The sequence below is a fragment of the Cnephaeus nilssonii genome (assembly GCF_951640355.1).
Source record: "Cnephaeus nilssonii genome assembly, chromosome: 22".
Taxonomy (NCBI): Eukaryota; Metazoa; Chordata; class Mammalia; order Chiroptera; family Vespertilionidae; genus Cnephaeus; species Cnephaeus nilssonii.
In genome coordinates, this window is record NC_137093.1 from 2,526,000 (window position 1) to 2,542,848 (window position 16,849).

The 16,849-nt window shown below is 42.4% G+C and overlaps 1 protein-coding gene across 1 annotated transcript in view; it reads right to left on the reverse strand.

Moving 5' to 3' along the window:
* Positions 1-10,558: 10,558 nt before the first annotated feature.
* TECTA (tectorin alpha) overlaps positions 10,559-16,849 on the reverse strand; it is a gene marked incomplete at its 5' end in the record, with an annotated part of 113,983 nt that continues 107,692 nt past the window's right edge. Inside the window, 2 exons of the mRNA XM_079762838.1 lie at positions 10,559-11,215; positions 11,750-11,866. Of these exons, the coding sequence (XP_079618964.1) occupies positions 11,115-11,215; positions 11,750-11,866 (218 nt within the window). The 3' untranslated portion in view covers positions 10,559-11,114. The remainder of the gene's footprint in view (positions 11,216-11,749; positions 11,867-16,849) is intronic.

A 16,849-nucleotide genomic window follows, 5' to 3' on the forward strand; every position in this document is an offset into this window, starting at 1 on the left:
CCTAAGAGATAGCTATATGAATGCTTTTATAGTAAGTGGGCTAGTATTTTTTAAAAAATATATTATTATTAATTTCAGAGAGAGGAAGGGAGAGAGATAGAAGCATCAATGATGAGAGAGAATCATTGATCAGCTGCCTCCTGCACACCCCCCACTGGGGATTGAGCCCGCAACCCAGGCATGTGTCCTGACTGGGAATTGAACTATGACCTCCTGGTTCATAGGTCAGTGCTCAACCACTGAGTAACACTGGCTGGGATGTGGGCTAGTATTTTAATATGTTAGTAACTTTGTTGATTTGGTCAAGCCTCAGGTGACAGATAAAATTAACTGAAAAAAAACAAAAACCACTCATACACTTTACAGGATAGCCAAATAGTATAGGAAATGGTGGAAAAGTAAAACAGGTTTTAAGTAAATTACTCTTTCACGGATATTTCTTCTTCTTTTTAAAAAATATTTGTTTTTATAGATTTGAGTGAGAGAGGAAGGCAGGAGAGAGAGACAGAGAAACATCAATGCGAGAGAAACATCAGTTTGCTCCCTCCTGCATTCCCCCTACTGGGGAATCAAGCCCACAAACGAGGTGTGTTCTGACTGGGAATTGAATCGACCTCTTAGTGCATGGTTTGATGCTCAACCAACTGAGCCACACTAGCTGGGCCATTTCTTCTTCTACACGAGAAGAAATTTATCCTTATACATTTATAGTAATTTATAATGTCAGTAAGGAAAAAGTGATAATAAAAGGCAGTTGAATTGGCATTCCTATAAACACAGCTCTCTACTAGATTCTCTTCCACACATCTGCAATGAGCAATAATTGACGGCATTTGGATAACAAAGATAAAAAAACTACTGCACATGTATTATAATAGAGTCCTGCGTTAAATGATGTATTTGTCTTCATTTAATATGCTGAATAACCGTAAGAATAAGCATTATCCCTCTTTTATTGATTTTATAGGTTCTCAGAAATCTATATATATATAAAAGCCTAAGCCAATGGAACAACTGAAATGACCGGCCGCTATGACGCACACTGACCACCAGGGGGAAGACACTCAATGCAGGAGCTGCCCCTGGTGGTCAGCGTGCTCCCACAGCCAACCTCCCCTGTCTAGCCAACCTCCCATGGTCCCTCCTCTCTCCCCTCCTTCCCCCACCACCCCCTGCGGCCGGCAGGCCCCAATTGCCTTATTGGGGCCCGGCCCTAGGCTGGGATGGGGCACCGGGGGTGGGTGGCAGTGGACATGGATCCTTTCCCAGGGGGACTGAGGGCCGGCTCCCTCCTCAGGGCTGGTGGCCAACCTCCCGCAGTCCCTCCCCCCTGTTCTTACCCCTGGCCGGCAGACCCCAGAGGTGGCACAGGCGAGGGAAGGAGGAGGGGAGGAGGCGGGGAACCGCGTGGTGGTGGGGCGCCAGTGCCAGTGTCCGGTGTCCGTTCCTTCTGTGCCTGGCCCAGAGACCGTTGCCTCCTCTCCTGACCCCACCGGGGCCTTTAGGCCCCAACTGGCCCAGCCCTGATTGGCCCGGCCCAATTGGCCCTGATTGCCGGACAGGCCTAGGGACCCCGGCCTCTAGTGTTAAATAACTTGCCAAGACCTTCCCGCTCCATCCTGCTTGCAATACTCCTTCCTCAGTATCAGTCACACTCGTTCTTGAGTTTTCTGGCTGTTTACTTGGTTTCCTTTAGCAATTTCCTACTCTCTTTCTAACCTCTAAATTTTTATTTTTACCATTTTTATTTTTTATTCTTTTAAATAAGTCTTTATTGTTCAGATTATTACAGTTGTTCCTCTTTTTTTCTCCCCATAGCTCCCCTCCACCCGGTTCCCACCCCACCACATGCCCTTACCCCCCCAACACTGTCCTTGTCCATAGGTGTTTGATTTTTGTCCAGTCTCTCCCCGTACCCCCCACATCCCCGTCCCCCGAGAATTGTCAGTCCACTCCCTTTCTATGCCCCTGATTCTATTATATTCACCAGTTTATTCTGTTCATATTTTTTCACTCGATTTTTAGATTCACTTGTTGATAGATATGTATTTATTGTCACATAATTTTTATCTTTACCTTTTTCTTCTTCTTCCTCTTCTTAAAGAATACCCTTCAGCATTTCATATAATACTGGTTTGGCGGTGATGAACTCCTTTAGCTTTTTCTTATCTGTGAAGCTCTTTATCTGACCTTCAATTCTGAATGATAGCTTTGCTGGGTAGAGTAATCTTGGTTGTAGGTTCTTGCCAATCCCTTCTGGCCTGCATAGTTTCTGTTGAGAAATCAGCTTACAGTCGTATGGGTACTTCTTTGTAGGTAACTAACTGTTTTTCTCTTGCTGCTTTTAAGATTCTCTCTTTGTCTTTTGCCCTTGGCATTTTAATTATGATGTGTCTTCGTGTGGTCCTCTTTGGATTCCTCTTGTTTGGGGTTCTCTGTGCTTCCTGGACTTGTAAGTCTATTTCTTTCACCAGGTAGGGGAAGTTTTCTGTCAGTATTTCTTCAAATACGTTTTCAGTATCTTGCTCTCTCTCTTCTTCTGGTACCCTTATAATTCGGATGTTGGTACGCTTGAAGTTGTCCCTGAGGCTCCTTACACTATCTGCATATTTTTGGATTCTTTTTTCTTTTTTCTTTTCTGGTTGGGTGTTTTTTGCTTCATATTTCAAATCTTTGACTTGATTCTCTAGTCTGCTGTTGGATCTCTGTATATTAGTCTTTATTTCAATCAGTGTATGCTTAATTTCTAATTGGTCCTTTTTCATATCCTTGAGGATCTCACTAAATTTCTCGGTGGTTTCTAGAAGATTCTTGAGTAACCTTATAACTGTGGTTTTGAACTCTATATCCTGTAGTTTGCTTTCCTCCATTTCTTTCATTTGTGACCTGTTTCTTTTTCTCTGCATTTTGGCTGCTTCCCTGTATTGATAGGGTGGCTTTGTGTGCTAGGTGTCCTATAGGGCCCAGTGGCTCAGCCTCCCCAGTCACCTGAGGTGGACACTCTTGGTGCACCCCTTTGTGGGCTGTTTGTACAGTCTTGTTGTAGTTAAGCCTTGATTGCTGTTGGTATCACTGGGAGGAATTGCCCTCCAGGTCATTTGGCTGTGCGGTCCAGCTGTGTCTACAATGGGAGAACTGCTGTGCTGGAGACACCCTTATGGAGCAAGACTTGCTTCAGTGGGGCTTTGGTGCTCACTGAGTCTTCCCCTTGAGTGTGTCACTGATGGATGTGTAGAGCTGTAATCTGGTATGGTCTCACTCTGACCACTGGGTACACTGGCTCTTGGATCTCCAAGGAGGTGCAAAGTCAGCCTCTGCCTGGGGCCACCCAGCAGGAGCTACAGAGAGATCTGCAGATTCCTCCTCTCTGTTTGGGGTTTGGAGGTGCCCAGGTGAGGCCCAGCTGTGAAGCAGTGCAGGCTGCTGCTGAGCCTTAGGCTGTCTTTTGGAAGCTCTGGGGTTCTTTGATCCAGCTGCAGTTTGTAAGGTTAGGTTGCAAAAGGCCAGGCCATTCATATGCAAACGCCTCTGTGCACAGCTTGGGTGGGGTTGTAAATTGGGTGGGGCGTGGTCTCAGGGAATCACTGGGCAGAGAAAACTGCAATATCTGCCAGTCTGCTCTGCCCCATAGGTCCCTGTGTCTCTGTGTCCCATGGCCCCGTGCAGGAACAATGAACACTGTGACCACCTCTGAGAGAAAGCCACCCTCGTGTTCCGGCCTGATGCTGGACAGTCCAGTTTCTCCCCGTATGAGTCTGGGTTCCCAGAGTCTCGCCCGGAACTGGAGTTCAGAGCATCCGGAGCTTGTATCTCCCTCCTGATTGAAAAAGGCCACAGCGTACCCAGTTGCCAGCCCGTTTCCACGCGCGCCTCGGTACCTTCGCTCTTCCGCACCTCTGCACCTCCTACCAGTCTAGATGCTCTTTTCTCTTTCCTCCCAGTTGTATAAATTCCTCTCAGCCAGCCTTCCCGTGGTTCTGGATGAAATCCGATTTGTCTTTTAGTTGTATAGTTTTGATGTGGTTGTGCGAGACAGCAAGTTCAGATGTTTACCTATGCCGCCATCTTGGTTCTCGGTCTAACCTCTAAATTTTGATCTTTTAGATTTTTAAGCCTCTTAAGATTGAGGTCCCTTCTATTCTCTCTCCCTTAATTCTATCTTAAGTTTAAAATGCCTCTTAAATTGATATGATTCCTGTATGTGGCTTATCACCACACCAGACTAGTCTGATGAGCTCCTGTCATGTATCTTACTGCCTATGTGACACCTTATTGGATCACTTACAGACACATCATGCTCAACATGTCAAAACTGAACCCTTGGTTTTTCCCCCTGACACTATTTCTCACTAAACTTTTCCCACTCAGTAAATGACATCATCATCCACCCAGTTGTACAAATCAGAATCTTTTAAAATTCCTATCTTTCCTTTATCTTCAAATTCAGTATCTATCACTCAGTCCAAAATACAGCTCAAAGCCATTAATTTTTTCCCATGTCTTCTGTCCCAGGGCTCTGGCCAACTCTGGCTAATACAATCATCACTTGTTCTTCCTGCTTCCTCTCTTTCTCTCTACAAATCCATTCTCGATATACCATAGTGTTTGAAATTATTTTTTAAATGAAAATTAAAACGATAAATAGGCAGGGTACAGAGAATTTTTAGGGCAGTAAAACTATTCTGGGTGATACTATAAAGAGATACAAATCTTCATACACTTGTCAAAACCCATAGAATGAACAGCACCCAGCGTGGACTCTACCATGAATGTTGGACTCAGGGTGACGATGTCAATGTAGGTTCATTGGTTGTAATAAATGTACTCCCTAGTGTGGGTGTCAACAGTGGGGGAGGTTGTGTTTGTGTGTGGACAATGGTATGTGGAAACTCTGTAACTTTTGATCGATTTTGCTTTGAACATAAAACTGCTCTAAAATATAAAGTATTTTTAAAAATAAATTGGGTAATATCACTCTCCTACAGACAGTCTTGTAGTGGCTTACTCTTACCTTTGAAATAAAACTCAGATGACTTCTCATGGCGATAAGGCCCCTGCCTACCTCTCTATCCCTAGCTCATGCCAGCCTAGAAAATGCCACCCACACGTGCTTCCTCATCCCTGCCACACACCACTCTCAAGCCTTAGAGTTTTGTCCTTGCTCTGGCCACTGCCTGAAATGCCTCTCCTGAAGCTTGGTTCCTCTTTTCGCTCAATGCCAGCTGAAATGGTGCCCTCTCAGAAGGCCTGCTTGATGTTGCTTTAAATGTGTGCACCCTTCCTTTTTTCCACGATGCCCTATATGTTTCCTTCATAAGACTTTTCTCCACTGGGAATGACACCTTGGTTTGTTTACCTGCTTACTACTGCTCTGCCCACCTACCTGTACGTTCTATAAGGGCAGGGACTATATCTGTTTTTATTTACCACTTTGGACCTGGTACAAGGAGCCAATCAAGTATTTGGTGAGTAAATGAATGAAGTGCATCTGGCTAGTAAGTGGTGAAATTGGATTCAAACCCAGATCTGTTTAACTCCAAAATCTGTGTTCTGAATTATGATGCTATGAGCAAAACTGCTCCATTTCCAGTGGAATGCCGTGAAATTAATTTTAGCATAAAAATATAAAATTGTTTTAGAATTTGATAGTCTGTATGCTAACACTCCGGTGACAACAGAGGCTTGACCAACCTGTGTCCTCACGCACGGGGCTGGGCAACATGGAGGAGACTGTACTTGGCGGCTTGTTTGCACGATCTTTTGCAATGATTCTTTCCACTCTACCAAATGCTCTGTGACATCAGATGATTCTGGACAAGTTACTTAACCTTTTTAGACCATTGTTTCTTCATCTACAAAAGAAGGAAATGACTTTTATGGGATTATTAAGGGGGACGAAAAGAAATAATGGATGGAAAGCCCCTGTCACAGACAAGTGAACAATAACTGTGACTTAAACCCTAGTCTTTAGGGTCAGCTCCTTAGGGCTCCTTTTTAAACGATTTCCAAATGGTTCCGATGGGCTGGATGGACCCACCAATCACCGAAGACTGATGACACGGAGGGAAAGGGCGGCACCTGCTCTGCAGAGGAAACTTAGAAACAAACCCCTAGGAGCCCTGAGATGGCTCCGAGCAAGGGCTCAACCCCCTGCGCCGATTCCTTCAACTCAGTTCTCTCCGCCAGCAAACGAAACAGCAGCTCACGCAGAGGCCCGTGCGAACAGAAGCACAGAGCGGCACATTGTTTCCTTAGCAAACAGAACGTGATTGCCAAGTTCTCTGTGGAGCCACGCGTCTTTTGTGCTTTATTTTTTATCTGTAGACACAGAGATATGTCCCTATGTCATGCCGATGTTGTCTTATATGAGAGTTTATTTCAGCAAAATAATTAAATCATCATAAACAGGGCCTTCTGTTAGACCAGAGTTACTGCTGGGGAGATTTAATGCATAGGGAAGCTAAATATTTCCTGGGTTTTTAAAATCAGATTATTTCTTAACATTTCAAAGAGATTCTTAATTTTTCCCCCAACGCGTTAGAAAAATGGGTGTTAAAGACAAAATTTGCATGGGATGCCAAGAGCTGATATTTTCCTGGAAAGATGCTTACTGTGTGTGTAAAAACCCCACACTGTTCTCCAGAAAATGTCCTTGGCATTTGTGTGTTCTCTAAAGCTATATTCTGGTAATGTTGTGCATCTAAGCTTTCAAGGAGGGGGAGAAATAATATTTTTAAAAAGATTTTAAAATTGATTTTTAGAGAGAGAGAGGAAGGGAGAGAGAAACATACAGGATTGAGCCCGTAACCTGGGTATGTGCCCTGACCGAGTATCAAACCAACAGCCTTCTGGTGCGTGGGACGACGCCCAAGCACACCAGCCGGAGAGAAATCATATTTTGATTAGTGTGGTGCAATATACACGTTTGGATTCCCGGCAAAAATAAAGAAGGACACTAGAGGGTGCTGTTAGATCCTCCTTTTCAAGGGTGGTACTGCTGCTAGCAGTGCATAAGGCCTAGAAATGCCATCCTGTTCTGACCAGGACCAAATAGCAATGAAGTCAGGTGTGGAAATAGGGTTCCAGGAGAGAGGCTGGAGGGTTCGGGATGGGGCCGATGCCTAAATAATTCTGAATTAGCGAGAAAGAGTCGTTATCAGCCCAAGCCTGCATGATTATCATCTTTTGATAATTAATTCCTTTAATCGAAATTTTTTTTATTCTACTTCAGTGTCAAACAGCTAGAATGTTAGGCAATGTGGAACAGTTGGTGCTCTCAAGTTCTGCCTTTGGGATTTTGAGGAGAGCACATTCCTATTCTAAAAATAATTTAAGAATTATAGAATTACCAATCGTCAGAAATACCAGGTTCCAAGGTGTCGCTTCTTTTGCCATCAAACACCAAGTTAATGGGATCCACAGAAACATCCTTTATAACTTTTCCTAAGCACATGCTTTCCTCCCTTCCTTGAGGCCAATTTTTTTGAGTGGCAGAAAACAACAATGCTCTGGGGTTCCGTAAATACGCACTGTCATGTGGTTTACACTTGTACAGTGTCATTTTAAAACACAAGAATGTTTTAAAGAAGCGTACTGTTCTCATTTGAGAGAGCGAAGGTAAGGTTTTCCTGACACACCGACCAACTTGTGTTAGGCTGAGCGTCATCTCCAGGCTCGGCCTTGCAGGCAGGCAGCGGAGCGGCCTCCTTGTGTTCAGCTCTGCAGCTGCATTCCTCCTGAACGCAGAGGGTTAACGTACGCAGAGGCAGTGTGCACTGGCACCTAGATGCCCAGTCATCCTGCTCCCAGGCTCAGGGCAGGCTGCAAGTCTCCTTTCTTTAAAAGTCAGTGACAGCCTGTGACCTGCTTTGGCCAATGAAACGGGGACAGAAGTGATATGTGTCTCTTGTGGGGTGTGCTTCCCACACTGTCTCCCTTGCCAAGATGAACCCCAAAGCCTTGTGTGTGGCAGCATCAGAACATAATGAAACCTCTGGGATCTTTGGGAATAGTGTGAGGACAGGTGTTAGCTCTTTGAATGTTTGGTAAAACTCCCCTGTGAAGCCGTCTGGCCGTCTGGATCAGGGCTCTTGTTTGCTGTGTTTTTTTTTAAATTTTTTTATTGCTTCAATTTCATCAGTTGTTACTGGTCTATTCAGGTTTTCTGATTCCTCCTGATTGAGTTTTGGAAGATTGCATGTTTCCAGGAAGTTGTCCGTTTCACCCAGATTGCCTTTTTTTTGGCAGAGAGTTGCTCATAGTATTTCCTTACAATCCTTTGTACATCTGTGTTGTCAGTTGTTACTTCACTTCTAGCGTTTCTGACTTTATTTATTTGAGTCTCTTTCTTTTCTTTTTTTTTAAAAATATATTTTATTGATTTTTACAGAGAGGAAGGGAAAGGGATAGAGAGTTAGAAACATCGATGAGAGAGAAACATCGATCAGCTGCCTCCTGCACACCCCCTACTGAGGATGTGCCCGCAACCAAGGTACATGCCCTTGACCGGAATCGAACCTGGGACCCCTCAGTCCACAGGCCGACGCTCTATCCACTGAGCCAAACCAGTCAGGGCGAGTCTCTTTCTTTGTTTCTTGATGAGTCTGGCTAAAGGTTCATCAATCTTGTTTATCCTTTCAAAGAACCAATTCTTGGTTTCATTGATGTTCTGTATTTTTATTTTTTTAGTCTCTATGTCATTTATTTCCACTATGATCTTTACTATTTCCTTCCTTCTACTTCCTCTGGGATTTTCTTGTAGTCTCTGTCTAATTCTTTAAGTTGTAGGGTTAGATGGTTTATTATGCTTTTTCTTGTTTTTTGAGGTATGCCTGTAGTGCTATGAACTTCCCTCTCAGGACTGCTTTTGCTGTGTCCCAGAGATTTTGGGTTGTTGTGTGTTCATTTTCATTTGTTTCCAGGAAGTTTTTTCTTTCTTTCTTGATCACATTGGTAACCCATTCACCGTTTAGCCTCCATGTGTTTGAATGTTTTTGAGTGTTTTACTGTAGTTGATTTCTAATTTCATGCCATTGTTATCTGAGAAGATGTTTGATATGATTTCAATCTTCTTGAACTTGTAGAGGCTTGTTTTGTGTCCTAACATGTGGTCTATCTTTGAGAATGACCCATGTGCACTTGAGGAGAATGTATATTCTGCAACTTTGGGGTGAAATGTTTTGTAAATGTCAATTAAGCCTCAAGAAAGAACTAGTGTTTGTCAGAATGTGGCGAAAAGGGAGCACTTGTGCATTATTGGCAGGAATGCCAATGGGTGCAGCCATGTGAAACCCAGTATGTCGGATTGTCAGAAAATTCAAAAGAGTGACCATATGCCACAGCAACGCCACTTCCAGGTATTTTTTCAAAGGAAACGCAAACACTAACTCAAAACAAGATATCCGCACTCAGATGTTCACTGCAGCCTTATCTGTTTATGCAATTAGACTTACGGGGTGACATTGGTTAATAGGGCCATTTAGGTTTCAAGCATACAGTTCTATCACACGTGCTCTGTATATAGCATGGTGTGCCCCCGACCCAGTCACAGCATCTTCTGTCATCATGCATTTGCCCCCTTTACTGTTCTCTATCTCCCACCCTCAGCCGTCTGGCACCACTATCCTGTTGTCTGTAGGTGTCTATCAGTTTCAGTTTTATATCCCACATAGGAGTGAAATCACATGGTTCTTAGCTTTTTCTGACTGGCATGTTTCACTTAGCATGATGTTCTCAAGGTCCATCCATGTTGTCGCAAATGCAGTATTTTATCTCTCATGGCCGAGAGCATCCATAGACGGATGCACTGTCCCTTCTTTACCCAGCCTCTAACCAAGGGCGCCTGGGTTGTGTCCATGTCGTCGCCACAGGAATCACGCTGCAGCGAACATAGGGGGGAATCAATCTTTGCAAATGAATGATTTCAAGTTTTTCTGGTCGACACGCAGAGGACGGATTGCTGGGTCATATGGTAACTCTATTTTCATTTTTTTTAGGAACCTCCATACCGTTCCTCAAGAAAATACAAAGCAGTTGGTGCAGACGCAGTCCGCACCCCACTGTGTTCACCAGGGACGGGCCACGGCGCCTCTACGTGCGAGAGCCGGGACTGGTATCCACATCCCCATTTAAAGACGCCAGGATTTCTGCTCAGCTTTTTCCAGACTTCCGGGAAAAATAAAAATTGCCGTTAGCTTAAATCCAAAACAACTTCAAAATAAGCCTGGAATGGGATTTACCCTTGTACTACTTACACAGAGGGTGCGGCCTGCCTCTTCTGCGTGGCTTCCTTATGGCCTGCAGTGCTGAGTGAGCGCCACAGGCAGGCTCACAAAGGCGGTGATGCCCGGCAGTGCAGGCCTGGCCGAGGCGGCTGCTCCTGCCTCCTTTTTAAAACCAGAGCATGCTATCTAGTGTGCAACATTGGTAAGAATGATTTCAGCCACCAAGTAACGAGAATACTGAACACAAAATTTATTTAAGCATAAAACACATTAAAAATTATTTGGTTGATTCATAAAAAGAGAAGGAATTGGGTCTGAGGGAACAGAATGGGGTGGGGCTCCCAAGGTCTGCAAACAACATCCCCAGTGACCACGCTGCCGGCGAGGTTGCAGGACTCGAGGGCAGGGAAGGAGCTCATCATACAGAGAGGGAGCAACATGCGGATCAGAGATCAGACACTTGCAAACTTAGAAAGAGTTCTCAGAGGGAGTCGGTCCTCCAGCCATTGCTTCTCCACATTGTTCCCCCTTCGTAAAACCGATGATCCGGAAACAGCACGGGCTGGACAGATTCTCTGATCAGATTCCAGTCAGACGTTTCTAACCAGAATTTTGTCCTTTACTGGTTGTGTGAATTGGTTTCTAGTGACAACCGTTTGAAAATTTTAACCAAGATATATGCTTTCCACAACTGGCTTTGGAAGCCTTGTTGTGTACTTTGAAAGAGGAGTTTGGAATTTCACTCATCTCCAGATCTCTGATCATTTGAGGCAGGTGGCATCCTGTTGAGATTCTGGACACTTTCAAATAGGTTTTAAGGGCACACACCTTTTATCCTACAGGGAATGGAAAAAGTAAATTACAGTACTTCATGTAGCAACCTTGAGTTAATTATGAGGTCGTGACTGATGTATACACAAAATGCCACAATGAAATCTGGGTCATGATGAGAAGCAGTGTCCAGACTTGATGCTCAGTGGAAGAATTAGAGGCTGCGAAGAGAAAGGCACATCGTGAGCGTGATAAACTCCTGTTGATCAGGACCAGAGATCTTTGCAGCTCCCAGCTAAAGGAAAGGACATTGCCAAGGACCCACTTTGTCCACGTGGCCGGGAAGAAGCAGAATTAGCCCAACCTGCAGAGGTGCCTGCTGACCTCAGTGGTGCTGGGGGAACCCTGGGCGCAGGCCACTGTAGGAAGTGGTATTTATTGAATCAAACATTCCACTCCCAACCACAGCCCAGTGGATGTGGCAGCCAGATTTAAAGCTAATACTATTTTTTTAAATAATTACTTTTTCAATGATTTTAAAAATCATCATCTTTTAGTAAAAGAGCAGGGACTCAAAGATTTAAAAAAGTAAAAACCAAAATGGCGCTAAAATTTCTTAGGAGTTTTTCAGATCTTTCCTTCTTAATGCCTGACTGTGTACAGGCCTGCTGCTGCCTGCTTGGCCTCAGTCATGGCTCCTCTCTGTGGGAGGAAGTTCCTGTGCCCCAGCTGAAGCCCAGAATCAGGGTGTCTACCTCGGCAGCTCTTGCCGTCCGCCTGCAGGGTGCCCGTCACACAGCTGCACAGGGGCCCCTCCACCCGGCTGGTGCAGATCTGCTCACACCCTCCGTTGTCCTCACACCAGTCCAGCCCTAAAAGAGAGCAGTTCGTCAAGTTAACGGCAGGTAGTTTACCTCTGCAACTCATATGTCAGGGCAAGGCTGGAGCAGGGGTGGGGACCATTTTTCTGCCAAGGGCCATTTGGATATTTATAGCATCATTATCAGGCCATACAATTTAAAAAAAAGTCTTTATGGTTGAAAGTATTACATATTCCCCTTTATTCCCCCATTGACTTCTTCTAGTCAGCCTTTGTCCCCCGCCCCAGGCCTTCACCACCCAATTATCTCTGTCCATAAGTTATGTATATATGCATATAAGATCTTGGATTGATCTCTTTCCACCCGCCCACCCTTCCCGCCTCCCCTCTGAGATTCCACAGTCTGTTCCATGTGTCTATGTCTCTGGATCTATTTTGTTCATTAGATTCCACATATGAGTGAGATCATGTGATACTTGTCTTTCTCTGACTGGCTTATTTCACTTAGCATGATGCTCTCCAGGTCCCTCCATGCTGTCTCAAAGGGTAAGAGATCCTTTTTTCACTGCTGCCTAGTATTCCATGGTATAAATGTACCACAGCTATTTCCATCCACTCATCTACTGATGGGCACTTAGGCTGTTTCCAGACCTTACCTACTGTAAATTGTGCTACTATGAACGTGGGGGTGCATACATTCTTTATAATTGGTGTTTCAGGTTTCTTAGGATATAGTATTCCTAGAAGTGGGATCACTGGGTCAAATGGCAGTTCCATTTTTAATTTTTTTGAGGAAATTCCATATTGTTTTCCATAGTGGCTGCACCAGTCAGCAGTATCCTAGCGTTCCCTTTTCTCCACATCCTTGCCAACACTTGTTGATTTGTTGATGGTAGCCATTCTGACAGGTATGAGGTAATACCTCATTGTTGTTTTAATTTGCATCTCTCTGATGATTAGTGACTTTGAGCATTTTTTCATACATTGCTTGGCCTTTTTTAAATCTCCACGTTGGAAAAGTGTCTATTCAGATCCCTTGCCCATTTTTTAATTGGATTGTTTGTCTTCCTTTTGTTAAGTTGTATGAGTTCCTTATATATTTTGGATATTATCCCTTTATCAGATGCATCATTGCCAAATATGTTCTCCCATACAGTGGGCTCTCTTGTCATTTTGTTGATGGTTTCTTTTCCCGTGCAAAAGATTTTTACCATATTTTGATGTATTCTCATTTATTTTCTCCTTAGTTTCCTTTTCCCGAGGCGATGTATCCATAAACATAGTGCTATGAGAGATTTTGTTGCCTATAGTTTCTTCTAGGATTTGTATGGTTTCATGACTTACATTTAAGACTTTTATCCATCTTGAGTTTATTCTTGTGTATGGTGTAAGTTGTTGATCTAGTTTCATTTTTTTTTTTGCATGTATCTGTCCAATTTCCCCAACACCATTTATTGAAGAGACTATCTTGACTCCATTGTATGCTCTTACCTACTTGGTCAAACATTAACTGAGCATAATGACTTGGGTCAATTTCTGGGGTCTCTGTTCTGTTCCATCAAATTATATGCCTGTTCTTATGCCAGTACCAGGCTGTTTTGAGAACAGTGGCTTTGTAGTATAACTTGATATCTGGTATTGTGATCCCTCCAATTTTGTTCTTCTTTCTCAAGATTGCTGTGGCTACTTGGGGTCTTTTTTGGTTCCATATAAATTTTTGGAGTGTTTGTTCTAGATCTTTTTAATATGCCGTTGGTATTTTAATAGGGATTACACTGAATCTGTAGGTTGCTTTAGGTAATATGGACATTTTAATGATGTTAATTCTACCAATCCATGAACATGGTATATTCTTCCACTTGTTTATATCTTCCTCTATCTGTTTTTTCAACGTCCTGTAGTTTTCCAAGTATAAGTGTTTTATCTCCTTGGTTAAAGGATACTGTAAGGTACTTTATTCCTAGGTATCTTAATTTTTTGTTGCAATGTTAAATGGGATTGTTTGTTTAGTTTTTAGTTTTTTTTTTGTGAGAATTCATTATTGGTGTATAAAAATGCCATTGATCTCTGGGTGATAATTTTGTGTCCTGCTACATTGCCAAGTTCATTTATTAAATATAGTAGTTGTTTGTTGGAGTCTTTAGAGTTGTCTATTTACAATATCATGTAATCTGTGAAAAATGAGTTTTACTTCCTCCTTTCCCATTTGGATGCCTTTTATTTCTTCTTGTCTGATCGCTGTGGCTAGGACTTCCAGTATGCTGTTGCATAAGAGTGGTGAAAGCGGTCTCTCCCTTGGTGCACTAGATTCTTGGGTTGATGGCAGGAGATGCACTCCCCATTACCCACGTGGCTGATGGCCATGGGCCTCCACACATGGACCAACAGGCTTTAATTAGCATGGATGCTGAACTACTCTGACAGGAACGTGGAAAGGAAGCTCTGGACACTGGCTGCTCCTGGAACCCCAGTTGCATCTTTTCCTGGACTGGCTTCTCTCAAAAAAACAAACAAACCTTCGGTTCCACTAAAAAAGAAACAAACAAAGAAAGAAACAAACAGTGGTGAAAGTGGACATCCTTGTCTTGTTCCTTTTCTTAGGGAAGATGGTTTTAGTTTTGGCCCATTAAGTATGCTGTTGGCTGTAGATTTGTCATATATGGCCTTTATCATGTTGACATATGCTCCCTCTATTCCCACTTTGCTGAGAGTTTTTATCAAAAATGGGTGTTGGATTTTGTCAAATGCTTTTTCTGTGTCTATTGATATGATCATGTGATTTCTGTCTTTCAATTTGTGTATTTGATGAATCACGTTTATTGTTTTGTGACTACAGTACCAGCCTTGTATCCCTGGAACTAATCCCACTTGGTCATGGTGTATGATCATTTTATAATATACTTCTGGATCCAATTTGCTAATATTTCCTGAGGAGTTTAGCATCTATTCTCTTTCTTTGTAGTGTCTTTATCTGGTTTTGAAATCAGGATGATGCTGGTCTCATAAAAACAGGTTAGAAGTGTTCCTTCCTCTTGGATTTTTTGGAATAGTTTGATGAGTATAGGTGTTAGTTCTCATTTGAATCTTTTTTTGTAAAACTCCCCTGTGAAGCCATCTGGACCAGGGCTTCTTTTTTTTCCTGCTTCAATATCATCAGTTGTTATCCACCTTTTCGGGTTTTCTGATTCTTCCTGATTTAGTTTTGGGAGATTGTATTTTTCTAGGAATTTGACCATTTCATCCACATTGTCAAGCTTGTTGGCATATAGTTGTAAATAGTATTTTCTTATAATTTGTATTTCTGTGGTGTCAGTTATTACTTCACCTCTTTTGTTTCTGACTTTATTTATTTGAGTCTCTCTCTTTGTTTCTTGATGAGTCTGGCTAATGTCCACCAATCTTGTTTATCTTTTCAAAGAGCCAGCTCTTGGTTTCATTGATATTTTTGTATTTTAGTCTCTATGTCATTTATTTCTGCTCTAATCTTTATTATTTTGTTCTTTCTACTTACTCTGGGTTTTCTTGTTGTTCTCTTTCTAATTCTTTAAACTGTAGAGTTAAATAGTTTATTATTAATTTTTCTTATTTTTGGAGGTAGGCCTGTAGTGCTATGAACTTCCTTCTCAGGACTGCTTTTGCTACATCCCATAGATTTTTGGTTGTTGTGTGTTCCTTTTCATTTGTTTCCAGGAAGTTTTTTCTTTCTTTCTTGATCTCATTGGTAACCCATTCATTGTTTAATAACATGCTATTTAGCCTCCATGTATTTGAATGTTTTTGAGTGTTTTTACTGTAGTTGATTTCTAATTTCATTCCACCGTGGTCTGAGAAGATGCTTGATATGATTTCAATCTTCTTGAACTTGTAGAGACTTGTTTTGTGTCCTAACATGTGGTCTATCTTTGAGAATGACCCATGTGCATTTGAGAAGAATGTATATTATGCAGCTTTGGGGTGTAATGTTCTATAAATGTCAATTTAATCCATCTGATCTAGTATATAATTTAGACTCTGTTTCCTTGTTAATTTTTTTGTCAGGAAGATCTATCCAGTGAAGTCAGCAGGGTGTTATAGTCCCTTACTATGACTGCATTGCTGTTGATCTCTCTTTTAAAGTTCTCTAGATTTTTAAAAATATACTTAGGTGCTCCTATATTGGGTGCCTATATGTTTACCAGGGTTATATCCTCTTGTTGGATTGATCGCTTTAGTATTATGTAGTGACTTTTCTTGTCTCTTGTGATGGCCTTCATTTTGAAGTCTATTTTATCAGATATGAGTATTGCTACCCCATCTTTTATTTTGTTTCCATTACCTTGGAATTTTTTTTCCATCCCTTCACTCTCATCCTGTGTGAGTCTTTTGTTCTGAGATGGGTCTCTTGGAGACAGCATATAATTGGGTCATATTTTTGGATACATTCAGCTACCCTGTATTTTTTGATTGGTGCATTTAATCCATTTACATTTAAGGTTATTGATAGGTACTTACTTATAGCCATTTTCATTCTTTATGCCTATGTCTCTCTCTCTCTCTCTCTCAATACAGAATTCCTTTTAGCATTTCTTGCACTGCTAGTTTGGTGGTGATGAACTCCTTTAGCCTTTTTTTATGGTCTGGGAAGCTCTTTATTTGACCGTCTGTTGTGTATGATAGCCTTGCTGGATATAGTAATCTTGGTTTCAGATCCTTGCTTTCATTACCTTGAATACTTCATGCCATTCCCTTCTGGCCTGTAGAGTTTCTGATGAGAAATTAGCTGACATCCTTATGGGAGCTCCTTTGTAGTAACAAATTGCTTTTCTCTTGCTGCCTTTAAGAGTTTCTCTTTATCTTTAGTTTTTGGCATTTTAATTATGGTGTGTCTGGGCATGGGACTATTTATTTGTGTTCTTGCATGGGACTCTCTGTGCCTCCTGAACTTGTGTGACTTTTCCCTTTACCAGGTTAGGGATGTTTTTGCCATTATTTCTTCAAACATGTTCTCTATTCCTTGCTCACTTTCTTCTCTTGCTGGCACTCCCATGATGCAAAT